General features: G+C 50.8%; 1 protein-coding gene, 3 long non-coding RNA genes and 1 other non-coding gene across 8 annotated transcripts; 2 read left to right on the top strand and 3 right to left on the bottom strand.

Annotated features, from left to right (window-relative positions):
• Nucleotides 1-10,948: 10,948 nt before the first annotated feature.
• LOC147574294 (uncharacterized) lies at nucleotides 10,949-12,884 on the bottom strand. The gene is made up of 2 exons (XR_015244094.1): nucleotides 11,913-12,884; nucleotides 10,949-11,689 (listed from the first exon to the last, which is right to left on the bottom strand). It is a non-coding gene; the product is annotated as an uncharacterized LOC147574294 (long non-coding RNA).
• TRNAQ-UUG (transfer RNA glutamine (anticodon UUG)) lies at nucleotides 12,852-12,923 on the top strand. The gene has a single exon. It is a non-coding gene; the product is annotated as a tRNA-Gln (tRNA).
• Nucleotides 12,924-12,971: 48 nt separating this feature from the next.
• Nucleotides 12,972-19,130, top strand: LOC147574293 (uncharacterized). 2 transcript variants are annotated; one of them, XR_015244093.1, is made up of 3 exons: nucleotides 12,972-14,130; nucleotides 18,116-18,199; nucleotides 18,551-19,130. It is a non-coding gene; the product is annotated as an uncharacterized LOC147574293 (long non-coding RNA). The 2 variants fall into 2 exon arrangements; XR_015244092.1 differs by having other exon boundaries at nucleotides 18,387-19,130.
• A 2,897-nt stretch (nucleotides 19,131-22,027) lies between these two features.
• GNGT2 (G protein subunit gamma transducin 2) lies at nucleotides 22,028-23,206 on the bottom strand. Its single transcript, XM_086687064.1, has 2 exons — nucleotides 23,069-23,206; nucleotides 22,028-22,693 (listed from the first exon to the last, which is right to left on the bottom strand). The coding sequence occupies exons 1-2, from the start codon at nucleotides 23,150-23,152 to the stop codon at nucleotides 22,568-22,570; spliced, it is 210 nt and encodes a 69-aa protein (XP_086543190.1). The 5' UTR covers nucleotides 23,153-23,206; the 3' UTR covers nucleotides 22,028-22,567.
• A 181-nt stretch (nucleotides 23,207-23,387) lies between these two features.
• LOC147574292 (uncharacterized) lies at nucleotides 23,388-25,264 on the bottom strand. Of its 3 annotated transcripts, none has more exons than XR_015244088.1 (3): nucleotides 25,094-25,264; nucleotides 24,680-24,831; nucleotides 23,388-23,645 (listed from the first exon to the last, which is right to left on the bottom strand). It is a non-coding gene; the product is annotated as an uncharacterized LOC147574292 (long non-coding RNA). The 3 variants fall into 3 exon arrangements; XR_015244089.1 differs by lacking the exon at nucleotides 23,388-23,645 and adding an exon at nucleotides 23,940-24,024 and having other exon boundaries at nucleotides 24,540-24,831; XR_015244090.1 differs by lacking the exon at nucleotides 25,094-25,264 and having other exon boundaries at nucleotides 24,540-24,999.
• Between the last annotated feature and the right edge of the window lies 1 nt (nucleotide 25,265).

Genomic DNA, 25,265 nt, shown 5'->3' with positions numbered 1-25,265 from the left:
TGGGGCAGATGGGTCAGGCTCAGGGACGAGAAATGCCCGTCAGAGCCTAAGGGTCGTTAGAAAGGGACCAACCCCCGATAGGGGCAATAGAGGCATATCAACAACAGTCATTATTTGTTTGTAGGACCCGTTACCAGTTAGGGACACACAGCATCTCGCATCGTCTCATTTGACCTCACGCAAAAGAGTCCATGGTGGGTTGTATCCTTGGTCGAAAGAGTGGCTGCTGGGGTTTTGAGGGTTATTCGGTAGAAGTTATATCATGGTCAGCGGCACCACTTCCGGCATCCACAAATGTTTGTTTGTTGTCACCCTGGGGGCTCCGATAATGTGAATGACGCAGGGTCCTTGCCTCCAGGAGGCTGCAGCCTGGTCCAGTCGAGTCCGCTAAGCGGAATCGTGCAGCCAGGTTCGGAGAAGCGGAGGAGGAAGGGTGACCAGTGCCCGGGCAGCTGAGGAAGGTTCTGTGAAGTGAGCTTGTCGGGAGGCTAGAAGCCAAGGGGATTCAGGCAGCGGGGGGGGGGGGGGGGGGGGGGGGGAGACAGCGCTGGAGTCCACCGTCCACCAGAACAAAGGTTTCCCTGGCATCAGACTCACCACCGCAAGGACACATTTCCAGAACGCCAGGGATTGAACTCCGACCCCGTGCTAAGCAAGGTGCCGTGGTAAACAGAGTAAGTGCGATGGCATTTCCGGGAACTGGACACCAACTGCTGACCACTCAAGTCCCTGGTCGTCTGCAGAGAGGAGCCATCACATGTTGTTGAGGAAGGCTTTTTCTGTTATCTCAGGAGTCAGCAGATTCCCCAAGTGCTGTATTAGCCCTGCCGTTAGGGTTTCCACTCTTTCCTGCGGAAGATCGCCGAGGGGAGTTCAGGATTTCTGAAAACGGGGCTGTGGGCTGGGAATAAAACGTCATGAAAAATGTTGTGGTGGTCCGATGATTTTGGAAAATACCGCAAGACGTAGCTCCCTCTTGGAAAGTTGCGATCCACATTAGCACATGTGAATTAGCATGGCAGTTCGCTAATTCACGTTAGCATAGGCTCTGAGAAGTCCTGCAATAAAGAAAGTCAGGTTGATTTTGTTTAATTCGGCCTTGCCTGGGTATGGATATACGCTGGCAATCTTTTTTTTTTTTTTTTTTTAATTCTCCCAAACCCAAAATTGAACGCATACCTCGTCCCGTTGTGTAGGTCATAAAGATTCTATTGCAAAAGCTGCGGCAGCTTTAACTAACAGGGACATTCGGTGCTGGTCCATGCACTTGACCTCCAATAACATAGCTATATAGGAAGACCATGTTGGATTGTCCCATCCAGTCCTGCCTTTAGAACCAGGCAAGAAAAGCCCCTATCTGGAACCTTAAGAGAACCTTGTATATCACATGTGCTTGCTGACGAACATCTGGGCATCTCCGTCACTCGGATCCAGTGCTCTGTTACTCTCGATATTCACTCCTGGGACTAACAGCATTCAGGCCCCGGGGAAATGTTTCTCCACACCTTATGTCTTCAAAAGACGGCTGCATCCGGGGCTCAGTGAAAGCCTGAGGCCGTTCTTTGGATGCAGGTAAGACTTGAGCTGCAAAATGCTTAGGTAAAAGAAAAAGACGAATGTTTTAATTTGTTAAATTCTTCCTCTCAGATCCCACACAGAGCAGGAGAGTCGTGGTTCTAAAAGCGCTAAAAAAATCAGCGTAGTTTTCACAACAACTGCACATAGTGTCTTCTGGGACATTTAAAAAGAGTAAACCATTTGTACTCTTTAGTTTTTTTAAAAAAATTTTTAGTGTTTATTTATTTTGAGAGAGAGAAAGACAGCACGCGAGCAGGGGAGGAGCAGAGAGAGAGGGAGACACAGAATCGGAAGCAGGCTCCAGGCTCCGAGCCATCAGCCCAGAGCCCGACGCGGGGCTCGAACTCATGGACCGTGAGATCATCACCTGAGCCGAAGTCGGCCGCCTAACTGACTGAGCCACCCAGGCGCTCCTAAATTGGGTTTTTAAATGAGCTTTTGTCCATTATCATTTTGATTTTGCCTTTTAATCTTAATAGATCATTTTGAGTATTTACAATTCTTTTTTAAGATCTTTTTTTTTTTTTTTTTTTAAAGCCGTCTCCACACCCAGGGCCCAAACCCACAACCCTGAGATCGAGTCAACATGCTCCAAGCAACGGAGCAAGCCAGGTGCTCCAATTTTAGAAGAAAAATCACTTTCAAAACATGCAAAATAACTTTAATTTAAAAATGGTTAACATTGGCTTCAGTTTACCCTTAGGGTACATTTCTTGCAGTTTGAACACAACCGTCTTTTATTTTTTTTAATTCCTTGGATTATTGCGACTCAGTGTGCAGGTCTACAGATTCCTAAAGAGCATGTGTCAAAAGGTAGTCAACACACTGCGTCCTTCATTGAGAAAGTCTTGCCACGAAAAACAGGCTCAACTAAAACAACGGGCTGAAGGATCTAGATGGTTTTGATTCTGATGCAACCTCCTTATCTCCAGGCAGAGAGGTAGCAAAGAGCTCGCAGACCAGACCTCAGGGCATACTTTGGATTAAGGGTTGACAAAATTTTTGCAAAGGACAAGATGGTAATTATTTTAGATTTTGTGAGCCACTTAAGGTCTCTATCACATATTCTTTTTTTTTTTTTTTCCCCCATAACCCTTTAAAATGTAAAAACAATTCTGAGCTTGTGGGGCCCAAACTAAACCATACAGGCTGTCTTCGGTCCATTAGATACAGTTTGTTGACAGTTTAGCGCTGTCATTGGCAAAAAAAAAAAAACAAACCAAGACAAAAAACCGAGGTGCCTGGGTGGCTCGGTCAGTTACGTGTCCAGCTTTGGCTCAGGTCATGATCTCGCAGTTCGTGGGTTCGAGCCCCGCATCGGACTCTGTGCTGACGGCTCAGAGCCCGGAGCCTGCTTCCAATTCTGTGTCTCCCTCTCTCTCTGCCCCTCCCCTGCTCGTGCTCGGTCTGTCTCTCTTGAAAATCAGGGCCGCCTGGGTGGCGCAGTCGGTTAAGCGTCCGACTTCAGCCAGGTCACGATCTCGCACTCCGTGAGTTCGAGCCCCGCGTCAGGCTCCGGGCTGATGGCTCGGAGCCTGGAGCCTGTTTCCGATTCTGTGTCTCCCTCTCTCTCTGCCCCTCCCCCGTTCATGCTCTGTCTCTCTCTGTCCCAAAAATAATAAACGTTAAAAAAAAAAAAATTAAAAAAAAAAAAAGAAAATAAACATTAAAAAAATTAAAAAAACAAACAAAAAGCCCAAACTTCCATTGGCTACAAATTACGTGAAAAATGTCGATTATAAAAACATAGTGAATTTCCACAACAAATTCCAATAATTTGTGGAAACAAAAGCAAGAAAGTTACATTATATGGCATAAATATATGATAAGTTATGAATTATATTCATTATCTATCTACTTTTTCTTTTTTTAATGCTTATTTATTTTTTGAGTATGTTTATTTCTTTTTGAGCGCATATTTTTTCTTATCCATGTGTCACCAGTGCATGAACTAAACAACCAGACATGCTCAATGATTGTTAAATTCCGTTGCTTCGGTATCTTGCCAACTTTTAGTCCTGTGGAAGCCACAGCTTGACAATATTTGCGATTTTGCCATTATGAAAAATTTTTTTAATGTTTATTTATTTTTGAGAGAGAGAGTGAGACAGAGCATGAGCAGGGGAGGGGCAGAGAGAGAGGGAGACACAGAATCGGAGGCAGGCTCCAGGCTCCGAGCTGTCAGCACAGAGCCCGACGTGGGGCTCGAGCCATGAACCGTGAGGACGCGATCTGAGCCGGAGTCAGACGCTTAACCGACTGAGCCACCCAGGTGCCCCGTGATTTTGCCATTATAAAGATAGATTTGTCAAGGTTAAGAGGCTAGAACATGTATCTTAACAGTTTGCTAGTTTCAGTGATTATTAGCTTTTAAACATTGAAATACTTTTGAATAGTTAAGATATAAATAAAAGATTTAAATATATTTTTTAAATGTTCATTTATTGTGAGAGAGCGAGAGGGAGAACGGACATGCGCGTGAGCGGGGGGATGGGCAAAGAGAGGGAGAGAGAGAACCCCAAGCGGGCTCCAGGCTGTCAGCTCAGAGTCCGACGTGGGGCTCAGCCCCACCAACCGTGAGCGCATGACCTGAGCCGAAACTAAGGGTCGGATGCTTAACCGCCTGAGCCACCCGGGTGCCCCTACAATATTTTTTTTTTTAATTTTTTTTTCAACGTTTTTTATTTATTTTTGGGACAGAGAGAGACAGAGCATGAACGGGGGAGGGGCAGAGAGAGAGGGAGACACAGAATCGGAAACCGGCTCCGAGCCATCAGCCCAGAGCCTGACGCGGGGCTCGAACTCACGGACCGCGAGATCGTGACCTGGCTGAAGTTGGACGCTTAACCGACTGCGCCACCCAGGCGCCCCTACAATATTTAAATATTGAGACAGCTATTTAATTTGTCCCAGGCCTGCTTCCAGAAAGGTGTCTGCCTTCCTAAGTAAATATTGCATTCATGCTATAGGAAAACACAGTTGTGTGCTTTCACAGAAACGAGAGCGTCCTGCAACGTCCTTCAGCGGGGACTATTCTGACATGCTGTCCTTGTCGTGGGTATGTTCCAGCCAGGCACATTTTTTCCGCCCCCGTCCCAAGATCTGGAACCGTTTACTCCAGCAGGGGAGAGTAGTTCAAACGGAGCTCTTGTAGGGTGTTTGCCTAAACTGCAAGCCAACTTTCCAGGCGGATCAACTACCCGGTGAGTGTGTGACTCCACAGCCTGGTCAAAATGTATCAGACCAAGAGCGTCAGGCTCCTGCACCCACGGCCAGTCAGGCTGTGTCTCCTGGAATTTGAATCGGTCCCGCAAAGCCAGGCTCTCCGGGTGGCCGGACGCCAGATGTCACGCACGCAGGAGCTGCGGACAAGACCCTTCCGCCGCGTGGACTGAGGGGCTGAGAAGGCCGGCCTGCAGCTAGAAAAAAAAATGCAACGTGTGCTCAAGGAGAAGCTGAAATGAGAGACGCCTGCCAGCCTTCTGGTTCTTTCCCGAGGTCTGGCTACATACAGTCCTGCCCTGGGATTTTGTGAAACGCTATACCCTTATAATTCTTCCTTTTTGCTTAACCTAATTTGAGTTGGCTCCTGTTACTTATAACCACAGTGTCCTGAATCATACAACCATTCTGTGTGTCCGCCTGTTCTCAAACCAGAAAAGCATAAACGAAAAGTCTTCTCCTTGGGTGGTTTGGAAGCAGAAATCGGGTCACAGACAGTAACAGGCACACAGGCCTCCCTCGAGCCTTGAATTTCAGACACGAGCAAGCAGCCCGGACCAAAGCAATGACACAAGTTTCCTTCCAGGGCAGTGAAAGTGAAGTAGCCTTTACAATGGTGAAGGAGGGCAAAGGTAGTGAAGGAATCCTTCCGGATACTTCTGCGAGACACCAAATGTCAGGGCAAGCTGGTGCAAATAATTGTGTTGGCCTGCAGGGGGAGCTCGAGTCTGCTCTCTCCGTCTCCCCTCTATCCACTGATTCCCAGCGCCTTGCTCAGGAAAATTGCTACAGTAATGACTTTCAGAGAAGAGGAATTTGTTGGCTACCGTGGTAGTTGCTTGTTTGTGAGGGTGTGTCCATTTCACGTGGGTAAACGACAGGGGGCTGGGAGCTCTCTCCTCCACCCTTAGGAAGGTCCCTCCCCAACTGATTTTGATTTTTAAAAAAAAAATTTTTTTTTTTCAACGTTTATTTATTTTTGGGACAGAGAGAGACAGAGCATGAACGGGGGAGGGGCAGAGAGAGAGGGAGACACAGAATCGGAAACAGGCTCCAGGCTCCGAGCCATCAGCCCAGAGCCCGACGCGGGGCTCGAACTCACGGACCGCGAGATCGTGACCTGGCTGAAGTCGGCCGCTTCACCGACTGCGCCACCCAGGCGCCCCGTGTGAGCAGAAAATATTTCAAGCATCACAATGTACTAGGCTGGTCTTTGGCTCAAACGGGTCTCCTGCGAAGTCTCTGGTCTCTGTTGGTGGTTTCTCTCGGGGTCGAGAATTTAGCTTCCCCCCCCCCCCCCCCCTGCAAGGCTCCAAATTACGGGACTGCCAGTAAGCTTGGCTGGTATGCCACCCTTAAAAGAAACACGTTACACCTGCTTGAAAACAGGGCGCCTTCAGCCTGAAACTTGTCTTCCCTTTACAGGGCCTTCCTAAAAGCTACTGCATGAAGTCACTAACGGATGCCGACATCCTGATTTTTCCTGCCGGTTCCTATTCTCAACACTCTTGATAGGCACATAGTCTGTGCCGCGGACACCAGCAAGTTCCAGGCACACCGGTCTGCCAGAGGTCACCGTCTCTACCCCTTCTCTTCCGCTCTTCAGTTAAGGTTTGTGCCTTTTACTTTATGTAAATAGTATCTCAATAAAACATCATTAAAAACATTAGACATATATACTATTATGGAACAATCCTCAAGATGTGGTGCTAAATGAGTAAAACAGAGTACAGAACAGCGTTTCCACTTCTTTTTTTTTTTTTTTAATTTTTTTTTTCAACGTTTATTTATTTTTGGGACAGAGAGAGACAGAGCATGAACGGGGGAGGGGCAGAGAGAGAGGGAGACACAGAATCGGAAACAGGCTCCGGGCTCTGAGCCATCAGCCCAGAGCCCGACGCGGGGCTCGAACTCACGGACCGCGAGATCGTGACCTGGTTGAAGTCGGACGCTCAACCGACTGCACCACCCAGGCGCCCCACATTTCAACTTCTTAAAAGAAAAGGAGGGGCGCCTGGGTGGCTCAGTCGGTTGAGCGTCCGACTTCGGCTCAGGTCAGGATCTCATGGTGTGTGATTTCAAGCCCTGCGCTGGGCTCTGTGCTGACAGCTCAGAGCCTGGAGCCTGCTTCGGATTCTGTGTCTCCCTCTCTCTCTGCCCCCTCCCCACTTGTGCTCTGTCTGTCTCTCAAAAATAAATAAAAGTAAAAATAAATAAATAAATAAAATATCTCCAGAAGAGTATCAGAAGTTGCCTCTGAGAGCAGAAAATTATAGTGAAGAAGTTTTATCTGTGCATTTACTTTTGAATTTTATATTGTGCTCGTGTATTACCCATGTAAATATTTTAAACTTTTTAAGGAAAGAAGAAACAAGGTTTTTAGGTAACCTGTCATTATTGTGTTAAGTGCAAAAGCGGAACATGAAATTGTACAGAGAAGATTATGTAGAAATGCACTTTAAAAAAGGAAATGAAAAAAAATCCAATGTCAAAGGTCCTTGTTGGCTCAGCTGGAAGAGTGTGGGGCTCTTGATCCCGGGGTTATGGGTTTGAGCCCCACATTGGATGGAGAGATTACTAAAGAAAATAAATAAAAAACAAACAAATAAATAAAAGTGCTTGTTGGAATTGTAATTATTTTCAAATCTTTCGCCGTCCTTATCAAAACAACACCCGCAATCTTCACAGAGTCTAGAACAAACAATCCTAAAATGTGTATGGAACCAGAAAAGACCCCGAATAGCCAAAGCAATCATAAAAAAGAAAACCAAAGCCGGAGGCATCACAATTCCGGACTTCAAGCTGGATTACAAAGCTGTAATCATTAAGACAGTATGGTACCGACACAAAAACAGATACTCAGATCAATGGAACAAGAATAGAGAACACAGAAATGGACTCACAATTGTATGGTCAACTAATCTTTGACAAAGCGGGAAAGAGTATTTACTGGAAAAAAGACAGTCTCTTCAACAAATGGTGTTGGGGAAACTGGACGGCGACACGCAGAAGAACGAAGCCGGACCACTTTCTTGTAACACACACAAAAATAAACTCAAAATGGTTGAAAGACCTACATGGGAGGCAGGAAGCCATCAACATCCTTGAGGAGAAAACAGGCAACAACCTCTTTGACCGTGGCCGCAGCAACTTCTTACTTGGCACGTCTCCAGAGGCAAGGAAAATAAAAGCAAAAATGTACTATTGGGACCTCATCAAGATAAAAAGCTTCTGCATGGCGAAGGAAACAATCAGCAAAACTAAAAGGCAACTAAAGGCAGAATGGGAGAAGATATTTGCAATTGACATATCAGATCAAGGGTTAGTATCCAAGATCTATAAAGAATTTATCAAACTCAACACTCAAAAAGCAAATAATCCAGTGGAGAGATGGGCAAAAGACATGAATAGACACTTTCCCAAAGAAGACATCCAGATGACTAACAGACACATGAAAAGATGTTCAACATCACTCATCATCAGGGAAAATACCAATCGAAACCACAATGAGATATCACCTCACACCTGTCAGAATGGCTCACATTAACAACTCAGGCAACGACAGATGTTGGCGAGGATGCAGAGAAAGAGGATCTCTTTTGCATTGTTGGTGGGAATGCAAGCTGGGGCAGCCGCTCTGGAAAAACAGTATGGAGGCTCCTCAAAAAGTTAACAACAGAACTACCCTATGACTCAGCAATCGCACTGCGAGGTATTTATCCAAAGGATACAGGAGTGCTGATTCGAAGGGACACGTGCACCCCCATGTTTATAGCAGCGCTATCGACAATGGCCAAAGTATGGAAAGAGCCCAGATGTCCATTGATGGATGAATGGATAAAGAAGATGTAAAAAAAAAAAAAAAAAAAAAAAAGAAAGAAAATGTGGTGTATATATACAATGGAATATTATTCGGCCATAAAAAGAATGAAATCTTGCCGTTTGCAACAATGTGGATGGAACTAGAGTATATTGAAATCGTTATTACTCTGTATGTTAACTAACTTGGATTTAAATGTCAATCAATCAATCAATCTTTCTACTTGGGGCGCCTGGGTGGCTCGGGTGGTTAAGCATCGAACTTTCGATTCCACCTCAGGTCAGGATTTCACAGTTCTTGAGATCCAGCCCCGCGCTGGGTTCTGCGCTGACAGCACGGATCTTGCTTGGGATTCTCTCTCTCCCTCTCTGCCCCTACCCCGCTCGCACCCGTGTGCCTTCTCTCTCTCAAAATAAATACATAAACATTTAAAAATCTTTCCACTTTAACTGCCTTTTCTACAGTTTCTATTAGAAATGCTTTACCTTTTTTAAAATGAAAAGAATTGTTTTTAAATGTTTATTTTTGAGAGAGAGAGAGAGAGAACGTTGAGAGAGGGAGACACAGATCCGAAGCAGGCTCCAGGCTCCAAGATGTCGGCACAGAGCCCGACGCGGGACTCGAACCCACAAGCCATGCGACGATGACCTGAGCCAAAGTCGGACACTTAACTGACTGAGCCACCCAGGCGCCCCTACCTTTTCTTTTTTTAAGTTTCTTTCTTTATTTTGACAGAGACAGAGACTGCGCGAGTGGGGGAGGGGCAGAGAGAGAAGGAGAGAGGGAAAATCCCAAGCAGGCTCCGCACCGTCAGCCCAGAGTCCAACATGGGGGTCGAACTCACGAAAGCATGAGATCATGACCTGAGCCAAAACCAAGAGTCAGACGATTAAGCGACGGAGCCACCCAGGCGCCCCATAGAAATGCTTTACCTTTAACATCTGAAATGATAAGGTAATTATTTTAAAAAGAGAAAGTGAAAACATTCGAGAAAAGGATAAAATGTGGATGCTGCTTTGTTCACAGGAAGTAAGCAGCCAGATTGCCCCATCAGAGCCTCAGGAACGCGAGGCCCAGAGCAGGGGGCTGGGCAGGAGGCTCAGAGACTCAGGGCATCACGGGTCACTTTGCACGAGGTGGCACTTAAACGGCTGGTCTGACATAGCTGGGGCTCCCGAGGCAAAGTAGGGGATTCGTGGCAGATGTCACCTATCCTGGGCGCAAGGACACAGAGCAAGGCTGGCTCTAGCCCAGCTAACCTGGAGCAGCGTCAGCATGGATAAAGGAAACTGACCAGACGTAGACTTGACAATGAGCATGAACGCTTCCCGCTTACTCAAAATGCTATTGTACCTTCGCTAGCCATTGATAGGCTCACGAGAAACTTGGAAGAATATCTGAAAAGTCTCTAATCCCGGACGTTAGCTGTCTTTTCTTAACCTCTGACCTCATTAAACTTTCCGGGGGTCCCTTCTGCCTCCGTCCAGCCGAAGCCTTGCTATCCCCACCTCTCACAGAGCCCCAGACTTCCCCAAGCTCCAGGAGCCACCTTGTGGAAGCCGAGAGTCTATTCTCCAAGCCTTCACGAGATGCCGTGTTTGGGGGGGGGTCACGCATGATGCATTTACGTTAAAAGAAACTAGTTATGCTGTGGCAGGGAGATTACATATCGTCTCTGTTTTCTCTGGTGTCTCAAAAAGAACAAATGTGATGTTAAAGGAAATGTAGCTTCTTCCTCCCCAGTTCTCCTGGGCCCTCCCGAGGGGGTTCTGTGAACGTGTTTGGTATGGCACTAGCCACATTTAAAAACCAGCAAGTCCTGGACCCCGCCCCTCAAAGAGTTCACAGTCCAACCCAGGGGAAGGGGGGGGGGGAGGGAACATGGGAGAGACTGAGCCACAGAACACAAGTACCTATCATTCCAGCAAGTAATGACACAAGCTGTAAGGGAGATGATGCTTTTCTGCCACTTGACGAATTCACGAGTGGGGATTTCAGCGAGGGTGTCTGGCTGGTAAAATTTTTCAAGCTGAGGAGGTGGAGGGAAGCGGAAAAGATGTAGGGAATAGGAGGAGGGTGAAGTCCTCCCGCCGGACAGAAGGAACCATCTCCTGTCCACTTCCAAAGGGTATAATCGCAACTCTTTAGGGTTTCGATAGTAGCTTTTGAAAAATTAATTTCAATACACGTTCACCGGTACAGAAGGAAATAGATGGGAAACCACAGATGCCAAAGTCCTTTGATATTTAGTCAATTCGATGTTGTCACTCCAGCCTAATAAAGAGACACCCTTATCTCACCATAGAAACTCAACGGGAGTTTGGTTCGTTCCTCAAAATGGAAGATCTTTAATGTTTCTTCTGACAATATACAAGAGTTATATTTGTTCAAGGAATACAGAAAATCGTAAACTAGGAGAAAAGAGCCTCATCAATTTATTCCCCAGGGCTGTCAACAGCAGACCTTTTTGGATCTGGGCTCAGCAGATTTTTGACCCAATGCAACAGAAAAGGATTCTGGGTAACTTACACAGGAAGGGTACTTTGCTGGAAGGAAGTCAGATAGCTCCTGGCATCAGAGAAGCAAACTCAGGAAAATGGACAAGAACCAAGGGGAACTAGGCAACCAGGAACGGCCCCAAGGTCAGGACCCTGGGCTGTCTGTCTCGGGCGCCACTTCTGGGGCCAGTGGGCATGGCTGCTACCACTGACCCCGAGGCACTGGGTGTCACAGCAACTGCCAGCTGCAGGCCAAGTTCTAAAACGTCCCCGTTTCTGGGCATCCGTCCCTTTGGATTCTAAGTCCAGCAGAGCAAGCTAAGTACACACTCACTGTCACTCTGGAGAGCGAGTGTATCTGTCTTGGAGCAAAGCCGTGCTATCACCCAGACCCACACAAGGCTGGATCCCTCAAGACAGGCAGTCAGATGACACAGGGCAAATCAGTCAACGGCAAATGTCTGTCACACACACACGGACACAGCTTTTCTGTTTCTATGTAAGTGGGCATTCTACACACGAATTAGTAAATAGATTTTTGTTTCGGTTGGGTTTGTTGAGGCCTGTCGCTCTCTTCATGTCAATACAACAAATCAAGGGGCGCCTGGGTGGCGCAGTCGGTTAAGCGGCCGACTTCAGCCAGGTCACGATCTCGCGGTCTGCGAGTTCGAGCCCCGCGTCGGGCTCTGGCCTGATGGCTCAGAGCCTGGAGCCTGTTTCCGATTCTGTGTCTCCCTCTCTCTCTGCCCCTCCCCCGTTCATGCTCTGTCTCTCTGTCCCAAAAATAAATAAACGTTGAAAAAAAAATACAACAAATCAAAATAATGCAACAAACCAAAACGATGTCAATGCAATAAAAACGCACCCCCCCCCCAATACCTGCACAGCAGTCATCGTACAGAAACTGTCAATATCTACTAAACCGATTTTCAACTGACGGACATTTCTTTTCTGCTCTTTCCCATGATCAACATCACAGCCGAGAACACCCCCGAACACTCCGCCGCACCGCTCTTAAAGTAGTCCTTTAAGGATAAAGTTAACAGAAGTGAAACCGCTGAGCCGAAGGTTCTAAAAGGCTATTAAAAAGTTAACGCGAAAAAGCCCAGGAGCGAGTCTGCCTCCCGCGGACCCCAGATCCACAGGTTGAAAGGAAACACCACCGCCGCCCCCACGGGGGTCCTGCCGAGCAGGACGCGGAAGCGCCTGATCCCGGGTTCCGCCGTCGCCCCCGAGTTCCGGTAGGAACCCCGGGCTCGCGTGCGCGCCCGGGGTTTGAACCGCCGTCCCGCCCCGTGCCGGGCCGCTTCCCTCCCCGCTTGGCCACCGTGGCCCGGGCAGAGGGCGCCCCGTGGAAATAAATAAATAAACAAGCCTGGAGCCCAGGCAGCGTGCGCCAGGCTTTCCGCTCGGGGCAGGGGCCGAGGCCGCCCCGCTCCGCCTTCTCCGCCCCCCCCAGCCCGCCGTTCTTCCGGCTTCCCGGGGGCGCACGTCAGGACCCCCGGAGGAGAGCAGAAGAGCAGGAAGAGCGGCGGCAAGAGATGACACCGCGGGACTCGCAACGTCGGGGGCCGCGGACGCCCTTGCTGGTCCGCTTCCGCCCGCCCGAGCGGTCTCGGGCCCGGAGCCCAGGGCCCAGGCCGGGAGAAGCGGGCGCCCGCCGTCCCTCTCGGCAGGCAGCTCCGCGCGCCATGTGGCTTGAGAAGCCTCCCGGCCGCCTAAAGCAGCCAGCAGGTCCCATGGTGTAATGGTTAGCACTCTGGACTTTGAATCCAGCGATCCGAGTTCAAATCTCGGTGGGACCTCACCAAACCTTTTGGTTTTGCAATTTCTGTTTTGAGGACTGCTGGCGCCGGCGGCCACCTCGGGCGGGGTCGCTACCCCAGTGACCTAGGGGATCGCGGTTTAGGGTCCCTCCCCCTCTCGTTTCACTGCCGGCCTGAGGGTCGCAGTGCGCATGCGTGAGAGTCCGGGCGGAAAAGTGGTGGTGGTGGTGGTGATCGAATGTGCCTTTACCCCGGAGGGGACGGCGGGGAAACCCGAGGGACCCTGGGAGCCTGCTTCGGGCGGCAGCCTGTGGGTCTAGGGGGACACCCCACCCCCACCCCCCCAGCCAAAGCTGCTGGGAATCCTTCTTCCTATCGGCTAATGTGCAGTGTGCGCTCAATCACTGCTTTGTAAACCTGGAATGAAATGCCGGGCGGTGGCAAGGGACGCGGGAAGCAGTAACGGTCTGGGAAGTAGGGTGTGTGTTTGGGGCCAGTCCGCCTGGGAGTCGGTCACAGAGTGAAGCGGGTCTGATTGGTTGTCTGTTACTCAGGCAGTGAAGTTGTCCGTGTTTGTTCATCAGGCCGTGCCAGCGGGTCAGAGGATCTCCGCCGGCGGTTTCTCCCCATATGGATGGGGTGTTTCTTCCTCAGACGGTTAGAACCTCAACCAACAGGACTGAGCACGTCTGTTGGCGAATCTGTCCAGGATCGGTGTTTTGGGCGCCGGCCAGACGCGCGGGATTTGCAGGAAAGGGTGTGCCTCCGGGATGGAAGGGAAGAGACGCGCCTGGAGTGTTGTCTGCTTCGAATTGTATCTGGGTTTTGAGAGCTGCGGGGCCCTCTGGGATGAGAGACGACGGGGCCCAATGACGCATTTGTGATCTCCCTACAGGGTGATTGGCACTGTGGCTGTACGTGGCCGCCCCTTGGGAGGGTGCCATGGAAACAGAGGATCCTTGCCCTGCTCGCTGCCCTGAGCACCTCTCCTCCCCACCCCTCCCGCACGCTCCATAAACGTTTGAATGGATTTGTGTGTATGAGCGATCCCGGCCTCAAAAATACCTAGGTATGAGAGGTGGGAGGGCTTACTCTACCAGATATTAAAACTTATTATCATCAACTGTAAACTGTAGGAATTAAGATAGCGTGGTACAGGTGCAGGAGAGACCAGCATCCCAGTGGAACAGAATAAAGGGCCCAGATACAGCCCCACACGTACTTGGACAAGTGATTCAAGACAGAGGTAGGACAACAGAGCAGCAGGGAAAAGAATCTACGTTTCAATAAATGATTCCGGGAGAATCGGGCGTCCACATGGAAAAATAATGAAATCAAATTCCTCCCAACTTACACTAAACACATCAATACATTCCAGGTGACTCATAGACCTTAACGGGAGAGGAAAAGCAGTCAAGCTTTTGGAAGAGAACATAGACTATCTTCATAACCTTAGGGTAGGGAAAGTCCTCTTAAACAAGACACAAATATTTCTAAAAGCTTAATATATGTCACCATATTAATATGATGCTCTATGTTCTCCCTATCAAAAGACCCCAATAAGAAATTGAAAAGGTAAAGCACAGGATAAGAAAAGATCTTGTAGGACCCCCTCATGTATGACTCTTTGTGATGCATAACTGGCAAGGAAATTGTATCTAAATTATTTAAAGAACTTGTTGTAATAAGGACATAAAATGAAAAAAAATCGGTAAGAAGAAACACAAACAACCTAATAGAAAAAGAGCAAAATACTTGAACTGGCACATCACAAAAAAAGGAAAGCCAGGGGCACCTGGGTGGCTCAGTCGGTAAAGCGTCCGCCTTCGGCTCAGATGGTGGTCTCGCGGTTCGTGGGATCGAGCCCCGCGTCAGGCTCTGTGCTGACAGCTCAGAGCCTGGAGCCTGCTTCGGATTCTGTGTCTCCCTCTCTCTCTCTGCTCCTCCCCCACTCATGCTCTGTCTCTCTCTCTCTCCTTCAAAAATAAATAAAAACTTAAAAAAAAAGGAAAGCCAAAAGAACTGTTATAGGGGCTCCTGGCTGGCTCAGTCGGTAAAGCATGTAACTCTTGACCTTGGGGTGGTGAGCTGGAGCCCCAAGTTGGGTGTAGAGATTACTTAAAAATAAAATCTTAAAAAAAGTAACAAAATACTAATATATATATATATATATGAAAAATATATGAAAAAAAATTTCACTAATATATATGAAAAATATATGAAAAAAATAACAAAATACTAATATATATATATATATATATATATATATATATACATATGAAAAGCTGCAAAGCATCATTAATCATCAGGAAAATTCAGATTAAAAGCTCCACGAGATACCATTACGCACTCACCCGAATGACAATGCTGAATATTAGTAAGGATAGGGAATGTGAACCCTCAGAGAAATGTAAACCGGTAGAAACTAACTTGGCCTTAGCTACTGACACTGAAGATACTCCAATATCCTGTGATCGAGCAATTTCAGTCTTGGACATACCTCCACCGAAATGGGCGCATTTGTGTACTTGGAAACGTGTATAAGAGCGTTTGGGCAACATGATAGCGAAAAATTGGAAAGAACGCAAATGTCCGGCAGTAGAATGGGTAAGTAATTGACAGGCCGTACAATGGAATATTATCCAGCAACAAAATGGATGAGTCTTTTTTTTTTTTTAATTTTAACATTTATTTATTTTTGAGACAGAGAGAGAGCATGAACAGGGGAGGGTCAGAGAAAGAGGGAGACACAGAATCTGAAACAGGCTCCAGGCTCTGAGCTGTCAGCACAGAGCCGGACGCGGGGCTCGAACCCACGGACCGTGAGATCATGACCTGAGCCGAAGTCGGACGCTCAACCGACTGAGCCACCCAGGCGCCCCCAAAATGGATGAGTCTTAAAAAAAAAAAAAAAGTATGGAGCGAAAGAAGGCCGATCTAAAAGAATAAGTCATGTAGGACTCCATTAAAAAAAGGTGCTAAACAGGTAAAACATAACTACCATATATTGTTTAGAGTTGCAAACTTAGATGGGAAAACGATTAAGCAAAGCAAAAATTCCCCCGTAAGTGAGGATACCCCTGGGGAAGAGAGAGGGCCATGATTGGAAAGGGGCCAGCAACAGTCTTCTGGGGCTACTGGTATTATTATTATTATTATTATTATTATTATTTTATTATTATTATTTTATTATTTTAAGTAATCTCTATGCCCGGTGTGGGGCTTGAACTTATGATCCCAAGATTAAGAGTCACACGCTCTACCAGCTGAGTCAGCCAGGTGCCCTGGTACTGCTATTATTCTATTTCTTGTCCCGGGCGGAGGTTACACGGCCTGTTCGCTACAAAAATCTGTTAAAATGCACATTAAGTTATTCATTGTTCTGAATGTGTATTGTATTTTGACATTTAAAAAGTCAAAAAAAAAAAAGGGGGTACCTGGGTGGCTCAGTAGGTTAAAGTGTCTGACTCTTGATTTCGGCTCAGGTTATGAGTTCATGGTTCGTGAGCTCAAATCCCACGTGGGGATCTGGGCTCACAGCATGGCACCTGCTTGGGATTCTCTCCCTCTCTCGCTGCCCCTCCCCTGCTCACTTTCACTCACACACACTAAATAAACAAACTTGAAAAAAAAAAAAAGTCAAAAAAGTACTTATCTAGAGACGTGTTTCTGCCCTGGTCATGGATGAGGGGAATCTGAGATCAAGAGTTTGCCCACAGGGGCGCCTGGGTGGCTCAGTCGGTTAAGCGTCGGACTTCGGCTTGGGTCATGATAGCCCCGCATCGGGCTCTGGGCCGGCTGACAGCTCAGAGCCTGGAGCCTGCTTCCGATTCCGTCTCCTCCTCTCTCTGCCCCCACCCCCCGTCCCATGCTCATGCTCTGTCTCTCTGTCTCTCAATAATAAATAAACGTTAAAAAAAAATTAAAAATAAATAAAAATACCAAAGTCTGTCCACAGACTGGGAGCTTGAGGCGTCACGAGAGCGATCCTCCCCACTGAGCCAGCCCGAGGGCATTCAGAGGATCAGGTTCAATTCTAGGCATTGCATGAAGACATTGATGAATTTCCCCCTGCCACTAATTGGCTGAGTGCATTTGCGTAAGCATTTCAAATCCTCTGAAGTTGTAACTCTGTGAGGTGATGGATGTGTTAATGAAGCTTACTGAGGTAGCCATCTCACAATCCATAATGATAACAAATCATGATGTCGTACACCTTAAACGTATACAATCATAGATGTCGATTACATGTCAGTTATCTGGGAAAAAAGATTCGGAGCCTCACTTGTAAAGGAAAAGGGACAACGGTGCCTTTTGCATAGCAGTGTGGCAAGAACTAGTAAAATAGTAAGCAAAAGCCCTCTTCTCTGCTTCTGAGCCAAGACAGGCTCTATAATAGTAACTGCTAGAAAGACTGTCAGAATAGTGAGGATTCCGGAAGCTCAGATCCTTGAGCAAAGAACACAGGCTTATATGGGGAGGAAAACAAAACTTGGAGGGTAGCAATAGAGGCGGAGAACGAGAACGTGTGGGTGGAAGTTAGAGGGACAAGAGGAAGAAGTTTCTAACAATTTGAGCTGTTCATCCACGGAACAGGCTTGAGAAATTCTGAGCTTCTCATGCGTGGTAGTCTCCCGGGCGCGTTCGAAGGTCTTTGTCACCTGGAGGTGTGGGAAGGTTTCTAAAAGTGGGTCTCCACCTGCTAAGTTGATTTCACAACTCACTAATGGCTCTTAACCTACGCTTAGTAAAACACCAGCTCCCCAGCCCCGCCCCAGCCCCCTCTGTCCTTCCAGATTTTCTGAGAGCCTCTCCCCATTTCCTTCTCGGAGCCTCTCTCTCCTCCAACAGTCTGAGGAGCCCTTTGCAAGGATTTTATTCCCACGAAGGGCCCCCAGAAGCAGCGTTTTTCAGAAAGTAGTGACTGTAGTATGTTGTCCTTGACCAGAGGGACCAGGAGCGGGCAGAGACCAGGGCCACCAGGGAAGCCAGGCCTGTGCCTAGCCTGGCCTCCCCCTTGTGCTAGATTCCCAGGGCGATCGGTTTATTACCGTCTTTGGCTACTGGTTTGCACGTGGCATGATGTGTCTCCAACACTTCTCACAATGCCTGGCCCCTAGAAAGTCTCTAAATGCCGGGACACACGTGGTCATTTAACACCCATTGTTGTGTGCCTACGATGTTCAGGGTGCCGGGAATACAAAAGGCAAAGACTTGACTTCTGCCCTCAGGGTGCTTGAAAGCTGAGTGGAGACACTGAGGAGGAGAGTGTGACATGAAAAGGAACAGGCCGGGGAGTAAATGTGGACACAAAGGTCAGTGAAATCCAACCAGGGAATAGGAAAGCCAGAGGGGCCCAGGGGATGTTGAGAAACGACTTCAGAGTCGCCTCCCTTCCCCCAGCTTCTAACCTCAGAGATGGTGGAGGAGGAGGACGGTGAGGGTGCTATTTTGAACCCTATGTTAAACTCTGCTCCCCACCCCACCCCCCCTGCTTCTAAGGCCTGGGGATCCCACCCTGGGAGTCTCTGGTGAACATGGACTATGGAAGGAAGAAGACAGAGAATTTAAGAATTCTTCAGCTTGACATTCATTGACCAGGAAATCAGGAGTCCGAGTCCCTCTCTGCCTCCCTTTTCCTGACTTGGTGTCATTTTACTGCTCAGGGTCATCCGAACTTCAGTGGCCCGCTCTGTGCTTGGCCTCCTCGCACCTTGGTCCTTTTCATGGCCCTTCCTCCTCCTGAGTCGCTGATGTTCTCCAAGCTCCATCGTTGGCCTCTTCCCATCCTGCCCCACGCAGCCATCCCGCACGGACTCACCTCCTCTTTCCATAGAATCAGCCGCCACCTCCCAGTGGTTCTCAACAGGGTACGAGGGGAGGGAGGAGAAGCCGAGGGGAATCACCTAGAATCATTTGGTGAGAAGGGCGTTCCCACTGGTGACACCACCATTCGCTCGCTCAGTCATCCCAGAAAGAAATTTGAGGTCATCCGTGAAAGTTACCTGGCCGTCCTGCTGGGAGTCGAGCGACCTCCAAGCCCTGAAAACGTTACCTCCCGAGTATCATTCCAATTCATCACCTCCTCTCCGTTCTTACTCCGATCCCTCAGTTCAGGTCCTAAGCAGGTCTGCGTACCTGGATCCCCGTGGTTCCCCTTTCTCTGGGAACCGCCCTTCTCAGAGTGGCCCAAAAATCAGCAGGGAAAGGAAACTCCTTCCTCTCTGATTCCTGGGGAGCAATCAAGGCTCTTTATAACCCCACAGACGGGGGGACCCCTGGGCCGACGGGGGCTCATGAAACAAAGCAGCCAGAGAGGCAGGAACAGAGGCTGTGTTGCACGTGCGGTGGCTCTGGAAGATGCTAACATCAGGCGGAGCTGGGGGAGGGGGACACGGGAACCTTCTGTACCATCCGTGCAAGTGTTCTGTAAATCTCAGGCAAGGAGCGAATGCTCTCAGGATTTGCTGATCTCACCGTGTGTCCGTCTGTCCGTTCTCTGGACCCTGCCGGCTTTATAAAGCGAAGGAGGGGTCCGGCGAAGCCCGGGCTTGGTGCCAGCTGGGAGACACTTGGCAAAGACGAGGTGCCGTCACAAGACGGCTGCTTGCGCTCTGAAGTGAACCAGTCACGACGCACGGGGCTTTTCTCTCATGGGTGTGAAACCCCCGGATCTACGGGACTGAGGCGGGGACGGGGGGGCTTAGATGACACCCAGGCCCCCCCCCCCCCCAGCTCATCATCATGCTCATCGCTGACCTCGTGAAGGTTTGGGCATGCGGGGAAGGAATGCGGCCACCAGGGCACCAACTAATAATTCCTTTGACGCTGATAACTCCTCGGCCCTTTGAGGCCCCTCGTGGCATCCGGAAAACAGACGGAAGCGGGGCTCGGAGCGGATGGCTTAGGGATCTTCTGGTTGCTCCCACACCTCGGGGTGGACGGGACGGGTGTGAGAGGAGCCAAGAGCACACCCGGGGCACCTGGGCAGTGTGCCCTGACAGCAGGTGCGCAGAAGAAGCTGCTGCTTTGTGCACAGCCCCGTCCAGGGTTCAAACGCCCCAGGAATAACGGTTAGAGTCACCCCTCGACCGAAGGCTCCAATCAGTGAGATTCCGCCTGGAGGTAGCAGAGCAAGGACCGGGCGGGTGGAAGAAGGAAGCCACAGCCACGGGGCCTGTGGCCCTATCGCCGTAGCCCCCACCTGCTTTTCCTTTCCTACCGCTAGAACCTTCTGGAGTGTTCACCCTCCCCCCCCCCGCCTTAAAAAAAAAAAAAAGAATTCTCGAATTTATGTCTTTGCCCTTTCTCGTCCCTCTTTTCCTTCTCCCAGGCCGGGTGTGTTGCGAGTGGCTGAATTTATTCGAGGCTGAATCGCAGAATGGCGAGGTGGGGTCGGGAGGGAATTTTCAGGATGGCCTGGGGAAAGCAGTGGACCCTTCCCAGGAGGTCCTGGATTCTGACCAGCGGCCATGACCTCACCAGCAGGCCCTGGGTGCTAAGAGAGCGGGCAGCCCCGGCGGGATCACTGTGTTACGCTGGGTTTGTTTTCCCGTGGGTGACCGTTCGGTCATATCTGGTCGTCTCCCAAGCCAGGGACTCGTCCTCCTCGACAGCGCCCTCTCCCTCGGCCACCACTCAGCGACCCCCATCTCCCCGCTCTAGACCTACGACGGCCAACGCCCCGGATCCAGTGATCATCTCCTTCGTCGTCTCTCTGCCTCCGTGCTTTCCCGCCTTCGATCTTGCCAAACACCGGTTTTCTTCTAACTGCAAACACCCGCCAACCCGCCCCCGGCAGACGAAGGTGGGTTACACCAAGACCCCTCTGCTCACCTCCAAGCCCACGTCTCTAGCCGTGAACTCCAAAGCTCTAGGCCCCTCTCTTGTTCCCCGCTGGACCCTCCTTCGGATTCTATGTCTCTGTCTCTGTGTGTCTCTCTCTCTCTCTGCCCCTCCCTTGCTTGTTCTCTCTCTCCAAAATAAATAAATAGACATAAAAAAAAAAAAAAAGAATATGAGATAAACCATGACATCATGAGGCCATCACCTCCTTCTAGAGGCCTTTCCCTGTTTTCCCTCCCAGGATGCAACTCACTCATTCAGCTGGGTTAGGCTGTCCTCCTCTGGGTCCCCTCATCCATCCCCCCCCGCTGCCCCCACACGTTGCACTGAGCGCCCTGTGTCATGTGAGCCTGCCTGTGGCTCCCTAAGACCGTAATCTCCTTGCTAACAAGGCCCAGGAATCAGCATCCTCCTTCGTGGGGTCCAGCCTCCCTTCTGCGAGTCACTTCCTGTCCCTTGGCTGCTTAATGCCTTCGTAGGCCTTCTGCCGCAATGAGGGTGAAGAACAAGGTTCTTGACTGCGCGCGCAGAAGGTTCTTGAAGGCTTGACCCCCTTCTCCCTCTTGGGCCTCTGTCTGCCCAGTTCCGCCCCGCTGCCCACCGGCCCGCAACAGTTCACGCTGACCTTGCCCACAGGCCTGAGTGTCTGCGCTGTGCCCCTCCCTACACCGCCCTTGACGTCCCCTCCCGCTCAGTTGCGCCTAATTGCACACCTTCTCCGCTGAACTCCATGAAAATAGGAGCCACGTGAGCGTCGTCATTCCTCCCCCCTCGTGCCCAGCACGGAAGAGACACTCAAGAACCTCAACTACAGGGGCGCCTGGGTGGCGCAGTCGGTTGAGCGTCCGACTTCAGCCAGGTCACGATCTCGCGGTCGGTGAGTTCGAGCCCCGCGTCGGGCTCTGGGCTGATGGCTTGGAGCCTGGAGCCTGTTTCCGATTCTGTGTCTCCCTCTCTCTCTGCCCCTCCCCCGTTCATGCTCTGTCTCTCTCTGTCCCAAAAATAAATAAACGTTGAAAAAAAAAAATTAAAAAAAAAAAAAAAAGAACCTCAACTACAGGGGCGCCTGGGTGGCTCAGTCGGTTAAGTGTCCGACTTTGTGCTCCGGCCGTGATCTCACAGGTTCGTGAGTTCGAGCCCCGCATCGGGCTCTGGGCTGACCGCTCGGAGCCTGCTTCGGATTCTGGGTCTCTGTCTCTGTCTCTGTCTCTGCCCCTCCCTTGCTTGTTCTCTCTCTCTCTCTCCAAAATAAATAAATAAATAAACATAAAAAAGGGAATACGAAAGAAATCATGACATCATGAGTTGCCAGGCTCTTTTTGTCCTCAGGCCCCTCTGGGGCGATCTAAAGTGACTAGGGGAAGGACCAAGGGATCGGACACACAACGGAGAAGAAGGACCCCCCCCCCCACCCCCTACTCCGGCCGTGATCAACCCAAACTACTCTGAATAGGAATGCCGGTTTGCGGAAGACAGTGGAGGGGAAGACAGGACGGCCCTGTGGTGGCCCAGATGTCTCTAAGGATTCCCATCTCAGGTCTCAGGGTGTCGCACGCTCTTCAGACCCCCACCGCGCCAGGTGCCAGCTGCTGAGCCAAGGAGGCTCTCCTCAGAGGGTCTCCAGGTGGGACCAGCAGTGACCCAGCAGGTGGAGGAGGGGAGAGTCGAAGGGGTTGGGGAACGGACCCCCAAGTGCACGGCCAGGTGTCTTTACTCATGTTGTGGCCCAGAGACGGTGAAAACTGCCTGGCTCCCTGGGCATCCGGGGACACTCGCGTCCTGGTGGAGAGTGGGGCTGGGGAGGGACAGACATTCAGGGCAAGGGGGCCCCAGGGCCGTCAGCTTATCACACAACCGCCTTTCTCCTTGAAGGGATTCTTGTCCTCGGGGACGCCTTTGAGAAGAGGGTCATTTCCTGCTTCAGCCTCCACAAAATCCTTGATTTCCTTTCCTGTCTTGGAAATCTGTGAGGAAACAAAGTGTGGCCCTAGAGCCCTTGTTTGTCTGTCGGGATCCATGATTCGCTCGGTCCAAGAAAACAGGTCCTGGGCAGGGTGGGGACAGAGGCTGCAGAGGAAAAAGACCAAAGGGACAGGCAGGGGCTGGGGGGGGGAGTTCTTGCCTCCGAGGGGCTCTGGCCGGAGCTGGGGAGGCCCGCCAGGCCACGGGCCTCGCTCCTGGCCACCTCCATGGGGCTGACCCCCAGCCTCTCTCTGCGTGCTTTCTCTCCTGCACCATCCACCCCACCGTCTGTCCCTTCTTCCTGGGGTCCCGGCTCCGGAAGGACCGGGCTGTGGTAGAGAAGAGAAGAGGGGCAGGGGAGGGAAGACGAGGCTTACCGGAACTCTTGTGTTCATCACTTCTTTCTTGAGCTGTTCAACGTTCATCTTCAACAGGTCCTTCTCGCTGAGCTCCTGGGCCATCCTGCCCCCCGGGACACCTGGGTCCCGGAAAGGATTTCGCAGCTGGGATCGCAGTCCCCGTGAGCCCTCTTCCCTGCCCTGCCCCTCACCTCAGGCCCTGCGTATTCACACCCCAGACTCCCTCCCACCCCCTCCCCATCTGCAAAATGGGTATAATGATGGTACCCCCCTCCTTGTATGATTTTTGCGAGTCCTAGGAAAATAAACGCATCTCAAATATTTTTAACGCTCTGGCTGGCGCATAACGAATCATAAACGCATTTATTATGATGACGAGAGTTGGCTGCAATCAGCACCATCACGACAGGGTCATCGGGAAGGCCTGCCAGGCGCCTCACTTGAATAATTCTAAGACTAAAGCCCAGCCCAGCGCAACCTCAGCCCCTCTCACCTGCCCGGAAAGAATGTGGACTTCAAGTCCCCGACTCAGACAAGACGGTGTTTGAGCTTCCCCCCGCTTATCGGCTGGAAGTCTTCAGATAAAGCAGATGGTCTGGAAGCCAAAACCTCTGATGCCTAAGCTGATCAGGGGCTCAGGGTTCTAAGCCCATCCACTGGCCTGAGCCTCCAAGCCCTCACTGCCCCTGGAGCAGATACCCTGCCCCGTGCACCCGCCCTGCTCCCTTAGTGACCCTCCTGGCTTACAACCAGTCCTCACCCTCCGGCCCGACACACTCCCCTCCCCATGCCTTCTCTCCCAAGCCCTCCCCTCCCCTCCCTCTGAGCCTCCTCTGAGCCTTTTCCTCTCAGTGAAGCAAGTCCTAGACCAGCTCCTAACGTCCCTCTCCCAAGAAACGGTGGTGTCTCCCCCTGGAGCCCTGCGATGACACCTCACAAGTTCCTCCCAGCTCGTCCAGTCCTTCCTTTGCTTACTGAAAACAACAGACTCCTCACTTAGGAGGCTGTGCCTGCCAGCACTTGGGGCCACGGCCACCTCTAACGCCCGGGTCCGTGCTTCTTGGCCTTCACGTGTCCCTCTGAGCCCTGAGTGCGGGTCTCCCTCTCCAATCGCTGAGCACGGGGCCCCACATCCTGATATTTCTCTCGGCTTCCTTCCAGAACCACCTAAGGGCTATGCTGTTTCGTAGATCCTGAGCTCCGGCTCAGGCCGACACCTGTCCCACGACAAAGGTACCCTGTCGAGAAGCAGATGCCGGAGACACCAATATGGCCAGTGAGGGATCCTTTTCTTCTCCTCCCTCTGGGTTGGCACAAGGGGCGCTGAAAGGGGCCGGGAGGAGGCTGGAGTCCACCCTGACTCCCCCCACCCCGGCTCCAGACGCCGAGCCCCACCCCCAGCTGCGAGCGCTAAGAATTTAAGGGCAGGCCAGGGCCCTGCAGGCCTCCAGTCCAACCGCCCTGTTCACGCAGGATGGAAAGCACGCACCTCTTGAGACCAGCTCGCCGCTCTGTCCGCCGATGCTTCCTGAAATCCACCGGCTAATCTGGACCTTACACCTGGTGCTTCTCAAAGCCAACTCCTTCCTGTTGTCTAATCGGAGTCTCTCCCGCGTCATCTTGTCTTACCTCCATCAGGCACAGGGCATGGGCCCCAGGTCTCCCTCACACATAAGCCTTCAGAGGCTTGGGAACGCTTCTCAGGGGGCCTCTGGCTGTGTCTTCCCGGTGTCTGAGCCGACTCCTCTCGTGCTGGCTGTGTTCCACTGTTGCTCAACACCCTACGGCCCCCAGCACGACTGGTCTCCATAGCCTCACCACCCTCCACTCCCCAGGCCCTTGGTGACTCATCCCTGAGCTTCCCAAGGAAACCCCCACCCTCTGCCCTTTCCTCCCCTTCCATGAGTGGAAAATCCACCTCCACTCCCCAATCCCCCCAGAGCAGGCCAGCCCCCTTCCTCCTCCGTCTCCCACCCCACCCCCACCCCCCACCCGCCTAGCAGTTTCCTCTCCAGGCCCAGGGAGCAATCACAGCGCCCCGACCTTGGCTTCCTCTGCTGGGAGGGATTGGGGGGCTGGGCTCCCAGAGGGGCCCCTGGCTTCCCCCTTCCTCTGGGCAGGGGGCAGAGAGTCTCAGGCCCAGGGAACAGGGACTCACTTCCTCTTGTCCCGGAATGAGCCCGCCTGCCCTTTGCAAGCAGGTTTGGGTCTCTCA

This window comes from Puma concolor, chromosome E1, assembly GCF_028749965.1.
Source record: "Puma concolor isolate L17-30 chromosome E1, mPumCon1.1.hap2, whole genome shotgun sequence".
Taxonomy (NCBI): domain Eukaryota; kingdom Metazoa; phylum Chordata; class Mammalia; order Carnivora; family Felidae; genus Puma; species Puma concolor.
The sequence above is the reverse complement of the archived record's forward strand: the minus strand, read 5'-3'. Positions and strand labels throughout refer to the sequence as shown.

Bases quoted from the DNA above. Each gene is read 5' to 3' on its own strand.
- GNGT2 (XM_086687064.1), bottom strand. From the start codon at position 23,152: ATGGCCCAGGAGCTCAGCGAGAAGGACCTGTTGAAGATGAACGTTGAA. The intron at 22,694-23,068 runs GTAAGCCTCGTC...GTTTCCTCACAG, and splicing joins TGATGAACACAAGAGTTCCG to ATTTCCAAGACAGGAAAGGA.